The sequence below is a fragment of the Malurus melanocephalus genome, unplaced genomic scaffold (assembly GCF_030028575.1).
Source record: "Malurus melanocephalus ecotype Western Australia unplaced genomic scaffold, MMel_1.1 scaffold_147, whole genome shotgun sequence".
Taxonomy (NCBI): Eukaryota; Metazoa; Chordata; class Aves; order Passeriformes; family Maluridae; genus Malurus; species Malurus melanocephalus.
The window spans coordinates 1,371,465-1,387,148 of NW_026623379.1; the positions used below are offsets into that span (position 1 = coordinate 1,371,465).

Genomic DNA, 15,684 nt, shown 5'->3' on the forward strand with positions numbered 1-15,684 from the left:
TAACACTCAGTGTTGCTTTGAGTTTCTTAACCTTCTAACTGTGGGATAACTTCTCAAGCAAGGGGTATTTCCTCTTGTGAAACAAATAAGCTCATTTGAAGGTTAATGGTAGTCAGTTATTGCTGGTTTTTTGGGTCTCCCCATTCATCTCCTCCGAAACTCCTGTTAGCTGGTCTTCCAGTTTGCCTTGTCTGGAGTTGTGCAGTAAATAATTAAATGCATCAAATACAAGAGTGTTCTGTGGACCATCAAACCCAGGTCAGGACTGAGAAGACAGCATGATTTGGAAAGAGATTGGTCTTCATATTCTTGGAAATGAAGTTTTGGTTCTACTTTTAGGTGGGATTCAAAATAAATTTGTGCTGTGTATGGGTGCGATGATCTTGACTCTGGCATGGTTTATTGATGCACCCCAAATCAAGTTTTTGGTCAATGCCATTTGTTTCAGTGCTTTTTGAGATTGCTTTGTTTTGCATTATAATGCCTTAAAACCCCTGTTCATTGTCATTGCCCAGAGTACAAATGTGTCTTTTGAATTGCTCAAGTGTTGAGTTCAGTAATTTGATGAAACTAAAGACATCCGTCTTCCTTGAAACACATTTGCTGTCTTGATTACCTCTTCCAGATTTACTTCTTACTAGGCTGGGAAAGTTGAAAATTCGAAAAGTTCTGTAAACTTTTCTCGGGACATCTTGGCAGTTGTATTTAGTGAAAGCTGCAAAATTACTGGAACTAACTTTGCCTGCTCGTAAGCCATCACATTCTGACCTGAAGTGATAAATACAAGACTGTGGAAGGAGAGCATTGAATTACTTTTCTGACTTCTGTTTTATTTCTTTTTAATTATATGAGAGACATGGGGATTCTTCAGCAGCATTCCAGGCAAGAATTAGTGTTGAGAAGCAGTTCTTTTGATCGTTGTTTTTTGTTATAGTTTTTGTCTTTTTCTGTTTATTTGTTTTTCCCAACCAGTATTGCTCTAAAAGGCTCTGTAATCACTTTTAAAATGAAATTTGGAATAAACATATGGTCTGGTGGGGAGGAGCAGAGAAGTGAATATARTTTTTGAAACCAGATTTCTGTTTTTGTCTTTTTCCAAAGGCAGTGGAATACTTGTTCTTGCAGGGGATAAAGCCTGGCAGTTCTCAATAACCAGTCAGTTTATACATGAAAGTGTGATGCAGTGCAGTTTTGCACAGCTGCAGGCAGGGTGGTGTGATTTCCCTGCTGGGTGCTCATGGCCAGCACAAAGTGGCTGCGCTCCCATCGGGGCCGCTCTGGGGACAGAAGTGACACTGGACACGGCGGTTAACGCGTTATCTGCGTGCTGCTGCCCCACTGCGCACATCGGTGGGGAAGAAATCCCTTGAAAGGGATGGGGAGTTGGGATAATGTTGATACTGATTGGATTAGACATTTTTCATGTCTGATCTTTAGTTAAGAAGCTGTTGAGTTCCTCTGCTGTTGATTGGACTTGATATTTCAGGTTCGTTTTTCCTTTGTAGTAGCATTAATAATGCCTTCAGCATGGAAATGTCTAGATGAAAATCCACCTACTCATATTCCTCTAAACATGTTTTTRGGACAATATTTAAGAACATTTTCTACCTAGGCTTTTTATTTTTTATGGCTTTGATCTATGCCTGGATGTGGGGCTGGTTTTGTGAGGCAGTGTGCGTAACTTGAGAAGTTCTCTGCCCCAAAGAATTTGTGACTTAAAGCATTCTAACATGAAACTTCCCAAGTSTTCAAATGGTTTGATTCAGTGCCACTGAAAACCTTCATGGCTGTAGGGAACCAGTGAGTTGCAGAGARGAAAACAAGCACTTGGTATGCTAGACATTTTTTTGTCTGTTTTCAATAACTAATCTGTTGGACTTTTCTGATACTGTTCCTAGTGTTTTTAAGGATGACTGAGAGAAGGACTTGGCAAGCTAGGAAATTAAATAGGAGGGATACTGAGACTTCATTTCTTAACAAGTAATTCTCCTCAAGTTGTATAAAACTTCCTTGAGTTAAATATTGTAGAAAACAAAGATATTACATTTTCAGTGAAATAGCAGTGATTAAAATTGCTTCTCTTTGCTGTCTAAGACCCTCACTAAAACCACCAGGTGATGTAAATTTTCCTTATTACATGAGCATAGTCTTCCTTCAAAGAACAAAATAAAGCCATCTCTTTCCTGACTTGGGGGGAGAAAAAAGGCCATGGAGAATAATAATAAAAGCTCTGAATGATTATGCATGGTTTTGAGTTCGTCTGAAGTTGAGTTGTATGTTCTGACTGAGTTCCTTGACCTGCTCATAAATACATAAGCTGYTGTTGAGGATGTGCAGTGGCACACATGCTCCAGTGAGAATGTAGCCAGAGCCAGAATTCAYGAGAAAGGCAATAGCACTTGACAGGGCTGCCAGCATTACATACCTGCAGTTCAGACCTTATATGAATGGTCTCCTTTAAAAAAAGTGCAGGAGAAATTGAATCTGAAAGAAAATATCAAGAAGTAACTCTTAAATATTACATACCGTAACATGAATTTGAGACTAAAGGTATTCATATGACAGGCTTAAAAGATAGAATATGTGCTGCTCTCTTCTGTCTGTTGTTCCTTGAATTGAGTGGCGATTGGAGGTCTGCTGAGTGTACATTGGAGACAGCACATGGAGTGAAATGACTGCACATGAAGCTGGCAGTCAGCAGGTGACTGGTCTAGAGGTCCAGCAGCTACTGCTTGACTGAGAAAAACTGGGGATTTGGGGAAGTTGGAAAACCTTTGTCCTTTTGCTCTGAGTGCCTCATTCAACTAGCAGCAGTCTCCACAAACTTCCACAACTCATGTCATTGTCTGCCTTCAAACCCGGTCTTGAATTTCTCTTTGGCTGGGATGCAGGAGAGAAGACAGTAGTTCTGAAACTCTGTCACAGTTTCTGCTGTTTCGGGAGAGCACTTGGTAGGAGCATTTCGGGTGTTGTGCCTCGTGCCATGAGCTTCCAGCCTGCTGCTAAAAGGCATCAGAGCTTGCTTTCTGTGTGCTGTTACTGATTCAGTTGGTTGAACCAAGCTTTTAAAAGATGAAGAATTTGTTCTAAACATGGCCTAGAACGGGCAGAAGGTGTTGCTGAAAGTATTGTTGAAAGGTCTTGGTTTGAACTCCTATGTGGAAGGTGCTATTCATATCCCATAGATAAAGAAATCGGCCTGCTCTTCCATCTCTGTCTGACATAGGGAAGGAAGGGGTTTTTTGGTACTCTGCATTTTTCTCTTACATGACACTTCTTGTGTCCTCCCTGCCCCGCTGGTCTGGGAAAAGAAATCCTCCTCTGCCATATACATAGTGAACTCTTGACCACCTGTAGATGCCTGTAATGCTGACACATTTGTATTTTTGTCTCCTACAGCATCTCCCTTTCTGCTCTTTGCCAACCGGCGGGATGTGCGGCTCGTGGATGCTGGAGGCACGAAGCTGGAGTCCACYGTGGTGGTCAGTGGTTTAGAGGACGCTGCTGCCGTTGACTTCCAGTATTCACAAGGCATCGTTTTCTGGACAGATGTGAGTGAAGAAGCCATCAAGCAAACTTACATTAACCAAACTGGGAATGTGGTGCAGAATGTCATCATTTCTGGTCTGGTTTCCCCGGACGGCCTGGCGTGTGATTGGATTGGGAAAAAACTTTATTGGACGGATTCGGAAACCAATAGGATAGAAGTAGCTAATCTCAATGGAACATCTAGAAAAGTCCTCTTCTGGCAAGACCTTGATCAGCCCAGGGCAATAGCTTTGGATCCGGCTCATGGGTAAATATTGATTTGGCTTAAATGCTTAAATGGATACGGTGGTGATTTATGTGGAGTTTTTAGTTTTAAAAAGAAAAAGTACACATAGCCTTTTGTTTCATTTTACATTTTCCCGTGGTATTTTTCTCAAGATCTAACTGAACATATGTTTGAGCTTAAATATTTTGTGGCAAGAAATGGCAGCCCAGACCTCGAGCCAAAAAGAAAAATACAGCTGTTCGTAGGTGCCAAGCCAAATATTCAAGCAGTCTAATTGCCTGGCTTATCAATCATTGCACTTTGGAAAAGTAATTAATTTTCCAACCATTTTATTATAATTATTGTTACGATTTTCTCAGTTATCTTGTCTCATAAGTTAACTTTGATTTTATATGTGATGTCTATTTAATGTAGACAGCAACATGTGCAAATCTGCATGTGTTGCAACAGGAATTGTCACTTGCTATGTTCTGGTAAACAAAATCAGGGTATTTTTAAGTGATGATGTTGAATAACAATGTTTGTGCCAGCCGGGAAAAGAATCCAGGCGAAACTGTGGATTCTCAATGCTGTAAGGTGACCRTGTTAGGAAATAATAAGAGTACAGGCTGGATGTGTCACTTCTGGTGCTCTTCAGAATACCTGTGGTTCCTCCCTCTCTTTTCAGCCCTCCCCATTTGCTGTTTGCTCTCCCTGAACTGAGTGACAGAGGGCAGCTTAACATCTCTGTGTCAGCACCTTCCATGCCACACAACTTTGGTTGTTTTGTACTGTTTCCTGCATAAGATTTTCYAGATGAATGTGAGGAGTTAGAGGTGCTTTATGAATATGTAAAGTATGTACAAGTGCTAAATGAAGCTGTGTGTACCCAAAGAAATAAAATCCTTAGTTTTGTTGACACATTGRATGCTGGAGCTGCCTTTATCCTTCAGATAATGGTTGGAAAGGTACAGCCATTACCWGTAAAAGGGGAAGTGGAGTGACTTTGTTAGATCAAAGGACTTTTCCAGAGGGGTCCTTGTCCTCTTAATCTTGCCTTCCCTACAGATGACTTTAGGTGAAAGGAGTTCTTGCCACAGCAAATTGTTGTCTAGAGGTATTTTAAATAAATTAAAAGGAATCCTGTTGCATCCTGACTGCAAGTAATCTATTAATTAGAATAATTAATTATTTGAATCAAAAGATTAATTCTGCAGAATTAATTAGTGTAGATTGATTAGATGTACAGTTCAGTAGTATACTTAAAGAGAGAATATGATATTAAATTGAGTATTTCGTGGTGAGGTGGATTACAGAGAGYRGTATGGCACTKCCCATGAAATGCCAGTGCCAGGTTWACTTCTCTYAAGTGCATGCAGTTCCTTGCCTTTTGACTGTTTCTTAAGTGTGTTGAATCAAAGACAGGTTTGCYTGAATAACTAATATATKAAACTTCCAAAAMAAAARRAAAAAAATTAGACATYGCATATATTTGTGGAATGAGCATTCARATTTACTTTTACAACCACTTCATTTCACCTGGTAGTTCTGAAATATTTCTGAAATAGGCTGATCTGTGAAATAGCGATCATGACACTTGATTTAGGCACAGCAGGCTCTGGGGTTGAGCTCCCATAGAACCACTTGTTTCTTTTTCCAGGTATTCTCAGGGGAAGAAAAGTGGGTGACAGTCGGAGAAAAGAACCGCTTAATACCTTTTAATTTGTGTTTTAGTTAATGAGTTTCTGGAATCAGGTGTCTTAATACAGTTATTACAACTGTCAGAAGAGTAAGAATTTGTGCTAAAATTTGACTAAATCACAGCACCTGAGTAAGTTAGTGGGTTTTCCTCTGGATCGTGGTGTCCGATGAAGTTCAGACCAGGATTGCTAAAACTGGTTGAGGCAATCTGTCAGTGGCTCATTTCTTTCTGATTGGAAGAATTTCCATAGATGTGATTTTGTCCCTTYAGCAGTTTCTGCTAGAGGAGTGTGGGTGGGAAGCTTAGAAGATAMGGAAGAAAACTTCATTAGTCAGCTTCAGTTTCCAGAAGCAAAATGGGACAAATAAGCARTTTGCAAATGCTCAGCTGATACCAGTAGTGCCCAAACATGGGTTTGTCTAGAATGCTTCAAATCAAACAAATCCTGTTTCCCTCTGTTGAGAAAATAGCATGTTGTTGTGCAGAAAGGTGACATCTTCTCTTGTCTTTCAGCTTTAGTGAGGCTGTTCTGCAGAGAAGGATAGAGGACTCTGTGTTGTGGCATTTGCTCTGGGRTGTTATGCCCAGAGTGGTGTTTGCTTAATGAGGTTTTATTCTATTTTGAGTGCAATTCTTCAAGAYACAAACTAGTTTGAGATAATGAAAAAGAACTTACTGAATATACAATGATATCTCCCACGAGCATCAGAAGTGTAATGACCAAGCCTTAGAACGTGGGAGATGAGCTAGTTGACTTTGGAGTTTCCTTTTGAAGCCTGCTTTTCTGTGATTTCCAGTGGACATTCAGGAGTATGATTTTTCAGACGTTCTCGTGGACTTTCTAAGTAGTAAGCTAGRTGATTGTTGTGTAGTGTCATTTTTAATGAGAGCTTGATCCTTTTGCACACTCAGCTTATCTTCCTTCTTTAAAGGCAGTGATTATCTCAAGTTGTAACTCAAAAAGAGAGATCCCTCTCACCTAACAATCATTCAGTGGATTTCTACAATTTTGTTTTTTTTTTTAAGACAAGCTGTGAGACACTTAATGCTTATTTGAGTCCCTCTTCTTCCCAGAATTAGTGAAAATCATTAATTGTACAGGGTGTTGCGATGCTCTGAGAATATCATAAGTAACAGCCGGCTGCTGAGTATGTAACATGTCATTCTTTCCCACGCACCTTAAAACTTCCTTGCTGCATCCACTGTATATTCTGGGAATTAAAGGAAGCAGAATATGTGATGATCTAATTATTCTTCTCTGAAATAAAGGATAAATTAATCAGACAAAGGAGAGCACAAAACATTGTTCTCCAAATTTGCTGATGTTTTGAACATTTAGATCCCAGTCCTGCTGTAGGTTGTGTGAAGCTGAGTTTATATAGTGGAGGACATGAGGCTAAAATTCTTGGTGTTGTTTTGGAGAACATTGGCATTTATATACATTTCTSATAGGTAGACCGCTGATGGGGGATTCAGTAGTGTTGGTGTTGTTGAGTTTGAGTTTGCAGCCTTTGCATAAGTATTTCCATGTTTTCAGGACAGCAACTTCTAACAAAACTGAATTTATTGTGTGTAAAGGTTTTACAGCTATAGAGGTAGCTCAAATTCCATGTAATGCAGTGCAGTAAACTTAAATATCGTGAACATTGCCTGAAGAACGAGGAATGCATTTGAAAAACAAGTTATTATCGTGTCTCGTGGCAAGCAAACCTCATTTCCTGAGAAGAAATTTTCAAAAGAATGTATGAATGAGTAGCCAAAACAATTGAGTTAATTCTCAGTCCTGTAGRGAAGGTCTTAGATCTGAACAGCCTAGAATGTGTGTTGTCAAGGGTCATTAAATCTATGACATATAAATCTCAAGGCTTGCTACCCTCTCTGGGTAACACAGGGCTCTGATTCTGAGGAGCTGTAGCATATCCATAATCCTCATATCTGATTTTCACTAAGCGCTTAATGAAGTAGTTAGTTCACATTATTAAAGTGTACTTTGGTTAATGTAAATCTTGAGTTTGTTCCTATTTGTGTGTTRGGCTGCTGTGTTGCTTTCTGGAGCCAGCTTACAGTTGTTCCAAGCTCTGGCTGTATTTTCTATAGCTTGGCTTGTTCAGCAGACAATAATGCTTGAGAAATTTCTKATTGCTGAAGCACAAAGAGCTGAATGAGACATCTGTGAAATGCCTGTGAAATGGTTATTTTAAGGAAAGATAAAAACTACTTGCCTCAAGAAAAGGTGTGCTGTCTTGTGGGTTCTTTGTTGTGGATATAACCACAGTCATCACTTGGTGTGGTCACTGGGTTGTTGAATTTGCCATRGCTGAGCTGCTGACTCTGGTGGGGTTTGTAGAAATGGTATTCATGAAAGGGGAGAYTTGGGATTTTTGAACTGGTTTGACTGACTGAAGGAAAGCTCCAAACCTCTTTCTACATTTCCCCCCTCATTCTAACTCTTAAAAAGCTCTAATTCCATGGCATGGTGTGGGTTCCTTGGGCAGAGGCAGTGCCAGTGGACCAGCACAGAAGCTGATGTCATTAATGGAGCAACCTTTCCCTTTTGGAATAGCAAAGGCTTTGGGGAAAGGACATACGATACAAGTTAGAATGCATCAGTAAGAAAAAGATGACTGAGTAATAAAAATAAATCATCAGTTTTGTCATTCTGCAGAATGGCTGTTAGTTTAGAGATTAAAACAAGCCTAATCAGGTTCTGAAYAGCATTAAGGGAATGTGTGCCATAGCCCAGCTTAGCCATTGTCTCACGTTTCTTACGGCAAATCAGCCACAATCTGCAAGCAGGGGCTTTCATTGACCTTATGTATATTTGGCGCTGAAGAAAGGATTAGATGATAAATGTGCCAAATGGGATATTAAAAAATKGATATAGAAGGGACAGCTATCACAATTAAAAAACATTCAGTTCAGGGTGTAAAATTAAAAGCCCCACGTATGCCTTGGTGTTAATCCAGTGTTTCCTCAGTGTCACAGCAAAACCTTGAGCCAGACCTGTAGCTGCCCTGACCTAACTCACGAGTGTGTTTGTATCAGCGGTGTTTGCTGATGATAGTGGTGGAGAAGAAAGTAAAGACTGTGCTTTTTAGAAACACCTAACTCATGTCTGCTTGGTTAAAATGCAGAAGATGCTGTGGTTTTGAGTGAAACATGCTTATTGCTGCCTGAAAGCTAGAGATTAGTTTATATCCTGTGTGCTTCTAGTTAGTAATTAATTGCAAGTATAAAATGATTTTGAAGCTTTTGGTTAGTTATTTGAAACTCTGTAATATATGAGTAGCACAATTATTATCTTAAAATGAAAGAGAAGTAYTCAACTGTAAAATTGGTTCACGGTCATATCAAGTATCTTGGTATGGCTGTAATTTCTGGGACTTGGAAAGCTTTTGATATGTGTGTCCAAATAGCTGCAAATAGTCTCATGGGTAAGAAACTTGAAGTTTGTGTGGGAATTGTTATTTACTCTAATTTTCAGATGACTGTCCGTGATGGTGACAGCCTTTCTTTAAATAGTTCCTTAGTCTCTTTTTGCTTATTTCTCCCTTTTCCTGCTCATAGGTATGACTAAAGGTCATATATTGTTCAAAGACCCTTTGCTTCATTTCAGAGCAGAGATGTTCAGAGATGATGGAAAAAAAGGGGCTTAGTTCTCCCTTGCACCCCAMAATTGCGTGGGAAAGAGGTGGAAATTTGTAACTTCTTTAATAACCCCACTGAACTCCCTCCCCTGTTAGCACTCTTCTTTTGCTACAGATTCTGTGATTCCTCCTATCCTGTGTCCTGGAGAYTGATACTTCTTTGCCCTGCACGCATTTAGTCTTATTAAATAGTTTGGGAATTATATTCTTATGTTCTAAATTTCTGTAGCATTTCTTGCAGGAGCAGAAGGAACAACAGGATGGCTTTAGTTTTTGATACAAGGATACCCTGAATTTTAAGTGTAAAATTTGTCAAAAGCAAATTTGAGTGTTGCCCTTCTTTAGCRGCTGAATGTTTTTGGAAATCTTCTTGAGTCCCTTCCTCCAAGGATTTTTTCAGCTTCATGCTGTCATGTAACCTGACTTTTTAAGGGGTTCTTGAAGCTGTATTGAGTGTGAGCTTGTTTAGCTCTAAGAGATTACTAGGATGTTGTATTCCTTTTCCATGTGGGTCAGCAGGGAGAGACTTGGTCTTTCCTTGCAAGCACTTCAATAATATTTGTGCATCCATTAATTGACAGGCACTTATGTCTTCTCTCTTTGTTCTCAGCAGCCAGTAGTATACTGTAGTAAACTGTAYACTCAGTATACAGTAGTATACTCTATGTCTGTAATATATGTATTTTAAAAGAGCAAATCAGAATAAAAGATGTTGTAGGAAAACTGTGGAGAAGTAGAGAAGGCTGCTTCTCAAGGGTTTTGTTTRCTTTGTACATCTTTGAATACAGTGTGATTAGTTGTAATGATTACCTGCTGTGGCATATTTTTGGGTTTGATGTACTGATTTTTTTAAGAATATCCAGGTCTTAAAAGTCAGTGCTTKGGAAAAAAAATACATAATTAGAGTAAGTAGTTTGCAGCTTAATGCTATGTGAGATTCTTTTCTTCTGTAAACAGTTGGGGCTATTTAATTTCACAGTGGCATTTTTGTAGCTTTAAAGGTGGGATGGGGGAAGTAAGTTTTAAATGTGCCGGAATCTAAACTTCACAGCAATTTCCTGTAAACTCCTGTTTTGTGCCAYGGGCTTGTATAAGTTCAAGAACATTGTTGAAATTGGAGAAGTTTGTACTGATTTGTATCATCTGTACAACTGGCCCCTTTTGTGTAAGCAGGTTATGTAAGGTTTGGCAACTGTACTGCATTTTGGGAGATGGAAAAAGTGTTTGGGCAGYGTTGGCTGCTTTTTATTATGTCTGTGGTACCTTCCAGCTCAGATGGCTGATCAGCTGCTCTTGGAGGGCACAGCCCTGATTTCTAATCTTTGCAAAAATAAGGACAAGAGACATGAAGCATCAGGAAATAAGAAATGACCTGCAGCTTTAAAACTGAAGGGAAATATGGTCTCCATCTTGGTTTTGCTCCTGCACCTGGAATTTTAAAATGAGTTAAGCAGGGGAAAGAAAACAAACCAACCAACCAAAAAAAMCCCAAAAAACAAAGCCAACAAAAACCCCCCAAAATCTGTTTATTTTTGCAAAGTGGTTTTCAGWCCCATTCTTCTGATAGCACGGAAGCACCATTTAAACCCTGATTCAATGTGGTAATTTATATGCCAAAACCTAGTGACTTGTTGACTGCAAGTGCAAAAGCAAAGTGCAGTTCACTTTAGGGACAGAGTTAGTGCAATTGCTGGGAAGTTATTATTTATTAGATGTTATTATTTATTAGATCTTTTCTGCCCTGCCCCTCCTTCCTTTTTGCCTTGAAAGTACGGAGTTAAGGTTAAAAGCAGTAAGGGACGGAGGACACTTCAGCATCTCTGAAGAATTAAATAAAGTAATCCACAAGTTCTTCAAGGTCTGTTTTTTCTTCAGAGCTTCTRTAGTGCTGCTTGGTTACTTATTTTCTAAGAGTATTGACTTGTGATAGCTGCTTAGCAGTGAATTTTGCTCACAATAGTTTTTTTTTTTCTTTCATTAACTCTTTAGGAATTCATGTTTTCATTCCCTTTTACAGCCTCAGCACTGTTAGACTTTTACTGACCTGTTGCAATGCAAGCAGGATATAAAGSTACTCAGATGCCAGATCTCAGTCCTAAAATGTGATTGATCTAATGTGTACGAAGATGCTGGGTTTGATATTTTTAGCTTTTTACAATTGTTATGGTGTGCCCCGGCCCAGGGGTATTTAAAACTCTGTAATTTACATTTAAAAACACCACCACCATCAACAAAATCAGCCAAACAAAAAAAAGCTACCCAAATGCTTGCCTTAGGCTCTTGATTATTATTCAGTGTGTATCTTTTCAACTGGCTTCAAAAACTGGGAGGTGTAAATAGCATAGGTAGTAACAGACTGAGATTCTTTGCTTAGTCTACTTATTTTTCTGATATGTTATCGGGGCTAAATATCCATTTTTTTWAAATGCTGAAATAAAAATTATAGGGATTGTTAATGTACTGGACACCAGCAAAATAGGTTATATTTGAAAACCAAAAAGCCCAGTCCTAAACTGTCATTTGTCCTAGAAACACTGATGATGACTTGACTGTTTGAAAGTGCTAGTCTTCTGTTGAGGTCAGTAAGAGATGTAGACTCTTGAGCATTTTTTAAAAAATTTAGGAACACCCTTTTTTTTTTTTTTCCCTCCACCTTCTACAGAAATAATCTGTCAGTTATCACTCCAGGCTCCTGAATTAATTTAAATCAGGCTGAATCATATCAGTTCCTCACATATAAACTGTTAYGGCATGCAGACTGATTCTTTCTCTGAACTTTTTGCCACGTTCTCTCCCATCCATAAACATCCAATCAAGAGTGTCTGCTCTTTGTTCAAGAATTCATCCTGTATACTGGAGCCATTTGGAAGACTGTGCAGACTCAGATGCCTCACATGCAGACTGCGAGGCATAATGGCTACTTCAGGACATTACTAAAATCTTTTATTTCTCCGCTGTTTTTCCTGTATTGCTCTTCCTCTGATGAATCAGATAGTGCCAGCAGATTTCAGTACTTTTGACAGGAGACTAATATCCTTGGTCAATCCATGGGTCATTTCAAGGATAGGTAGCCTTTGTCTTTCTCTTTGTCACAAATCATTTCAAGGAAGCTTTGCCCTGCCCCAAAATTTTCTCATTACTGTTCCAGTGAACTTTGCAGTGCTCATTTAGCTAAGCTTGTGTTCTTCTTTCCATGGTAACCATGGATGTTTCTTCTCTCCGGGTTTTATAACTTGTGCARAAAAAGTCTGTCTTCAGGTGACTTTTTGTTTCAGCCAGGACACTGTATTTTTAACTTGGTTTGAGCTGTCTTGGTCACTCAAAATAGAGGAGGGCAAAAAAAGGGAAAACTTGACACTTTGTACATTCTTGGAAATCCATCACAGGCATKCAGTTAAAACTTGACATTTTTAAAAAAACTTTGGAAGAGCCTAGATGTTAGTCTAGAGAAGGGTGGAAGAAGAGGGATGAAAAGGACTGCTCTTGCTAATTGCAGAGTCAAAGGTGAGTGACTTGCCTGGGGGTGGTTGATGAGAAATGCCTCTTTCTCTGGCCAAGTTTCATAGGTGGCTTCAGCTGGCTGGCTGCTGCCTTTATTTGCTGCTTTTGTTCAAGTCCCACTGCTGGGGGAACATTGGCCAGACTCATCATTTGCTGAGGTAATTAAAAGGTTTTGGGTTTTTAAATTTTATTTCCTTGTAGAATGCTGATGTYAGCACCAGAGGTGGGTGGCGGGAAAGAAATGCTCTGTTTGGCAGTGACATGGTTTTAAATGGCTCACTTAGACCAGACAGGACCAGTCCTGCTGCAGGAAGAGCTGATTTGTTCTTGCATTGATTTCCAAACTCCCARTTCAAGGTCTTGATRTGCTAAGAGACCCCCAAACCAGAGCCAATTTCCTGGAATTCATGGCATTTCAGCACCTGCTGCCTGATGAGARCACAGAAACCTCTTTGRAAAGGAGACAGGGTTAAATGGAGAYGAAAATTGTATTTGTCATTCTRTGGCTCGGCSTGTGCTCCTGTGATGGACCACGGGAATTCTGGAGCACACRGGGAAGGAGCCTTCTCCTCRTTAGGTGTTTGATTAGTGCAGAGGCTCAGTATACTCTGAAAAGTTTGCCAAGAGGATCAGCTTTAGGRTACTTGAGGGATTGCAGAGACATCCTGGAGTCAGGACAAGGTGGTGACAGGGTTATGTTGCTCTAAAAAAAGTCCAGCTGAGAGAGAAGTGCTTTGAAAGAAGGCTGCCTGCATTCAGGTTGTTCTCCAGGTTGTCCAAGTGCATCTTCATCCTGCCAGCCCTTCGTTGGTGGTGCAGTTACTTTGCCAATACCAGGTAGTATAAAACCTTCAACTAGCATTAAGCTTGGTGCTTGGTGATGAGCTGACATGTAGAGATGTCATTCTCCTGTGACAGATCTGTGAGTGAATTTGAATGTTCTTTGAGACAAGGGTAAACCCACATCACCTATGAAATTAAACAACAGTGTTTTTTGGAAGAGGCTCTTGAGCTGGAGCTCTTTTAATGTAATAAAAAAGCCATGAGGGCCCTTTGGTTCACAGATTTTTGTGTTTTCCCTTTTCTTCATCTGAATTCATTGAGCTTCAGTGCAGGCTGCAATTTTCATGGGAGGCTTGAGGAGAGGAATTTTGCTCCATGGTACTTTAGGGGATATTTTTTCATCCTTCTAACCTGCTTTAAAGGTTTAATTGGACATAGCTAGTTTTGTCCTCTTCRTTTTTGCTTTTAAATAATTTTTATGGGATTTTTCACTTTGGTCTAAGCTGCTTTTTAGTCTGCATTTATAAACTTCTGTATATGAATAAGCATGGGATTGTTGTAGCCATATGATAATGGCCCAAAGTCACTTCTAATAGCCACRTTTTTCTTCATTCAATAGTCCATCTTTTGTCTTTCTTCCCATAGAGATGGATKCAGGTGGTGCAAGCTAGTGCACATGAGCCGGATCAGAAAACTGATTTGACCTGAAAAAATGAATATTTGGCCATATCAGTTTCACAGTGTGATCCAGCATCTGSTCACACAGACAGGGCTTTTTATGTCTGCTTTTCTGTGTCTTCAGTTGTTTGTCAATAGCTGCTTCCCCATGCAGTCTGAGTTGCCACAAATTACAGCCTGACTTGTTAAGGMAAACCAAAATGAGTGGCAATTTACATTCATAGGTTGTCCTGTGAACTGGGGCAGCTCTCGGCTGCTGCTGCTCCTTCTTCGGGAGCAGTTGGTCTGTCCTGGAGCWGAGGAAGCTTTGGAAAGGCATCTGGGGACGTGGTTCCACCTCAGCCACTCAAAATGAGCTGTCTTAGAAACCTGAGGACTCAATAGTAAAGYTGACTGGCCTCACCAGACCATTTCTCATGTAACTGTGCAGTCTCAACTTCTCATGTTGATGTTGTTTGATTTGCCACACTTCAGTCTGGTCCTTTCCGATTGATAGATGCTGTTAATATGATAGATGCAGGCTACTTAAATAGGTGGAGCAGCAGGGAAACTGGGACATGGACAGGAATGGGAAAAAAAGCATCCAAAAATTTAATACCTTTCTAAATCTTCATGGATTCATGATTTATTTATTGACACAAACAAATTTCAGGGCACTTGATTTCATTCCTTGTTTTCTCTATAGACTTGCAAAAGGAGGTAAAGCTGTGGTCATTGCCTGCTTGGATAGGAGCTGCTTCAGAATGTGATTTAAGCTATTAAYTTGTAATAACTGGCCACCCTAGGATGATACTCAGTTGTAAATGCTTGTGACAATCAGGTACTGCCCAGCATTGGAASAGAAAGGTGAGTCCATTATGCAGARGCAAAGTTTGTGAGATGATTTAATTGTCTCTTTCAGATACATGTACTGGACTGACTGGGGTGAAACACCCCGAATAGAACGGGCAGGAATGGACAGCAGCATGCGGAAAATAATCGTTGATTCTGATATTTATTGGCCAAATGGACTCACGATAGATCTCGACGAGCAGAAACTTTACTGGGCTGATGCAAAACTGAGTTTCATTCATAGGGCAAATCTGGATGGTTCCTTTAGGTAAGTTTCCTTAAGTTTATATTATGGTTTATGTATATGGTTTATAACTTAATACTTAAGTTATTTCTCACTTCCTGTGCTCATTTTGAGCTGAAGCTTTTTTTCCCCAATAGTCTAGAATAATCCAAATACCTTATCATTTTTTAAATGCAGTTCTTAATAGCATTGCAAAAAAATAACCTCACATATTATTAAATCGGTCTTAAAAGTAAGACTGTTCGTATCAGTGTTGCACTATAGACTGTTCACAGCCTTCTTGTACAGCAGGATTTTTCACTWTTAGGCTCTTGCATATCTTGAAAATAGTTGGAGATGGTTATTTTTGACCCTAGGAAATACAACATTTAACTAGTGACTGGGATTTTACTGTATTGTTTATGTCTTTTTCTACCAACAGGAAACGCACATTGAGACACCCTTGCYCATGGCCCCATTCAAAATATCCCTTATGTCATGCCTGTTAATTAACCACTTTYAGGTTGTTTCCAACAATAAGCAGTTAGGAAGCAGATTTTCCTAA

General features: G+C 39.6%; 1 protein-coding gene across 2 annotated transcripts in view; it reads left to right on the forward strand.

Annotated features, from left to right (window-relative positions):
- LRP5 (LDL receptor related protein 5) overlaps positions 1-15,684 on the forward strand; it is a 116,152-nt gene that overhangs the window by 27,370 nt on the left and 73,098 nt on the right. The window contains exons 2-3 of one of the 2 annotated variants that reach the window (XM_057371495.1): positions 3,400-3,796; positions 14,967-15,164. In XM_057371495.1, the coding sequence (XP_057227478.1) occupies positions 3,400-3,796; positions 14,967-15,164 (595 nt within the window). Of the gene's footprint in view, positions 1-3,399; positions 3,797-14,966; positions 15,165-15,684 lie in introns of those variants that run through there. The other variant, XM_057371496.1, reaches the window with a different exon arrangement.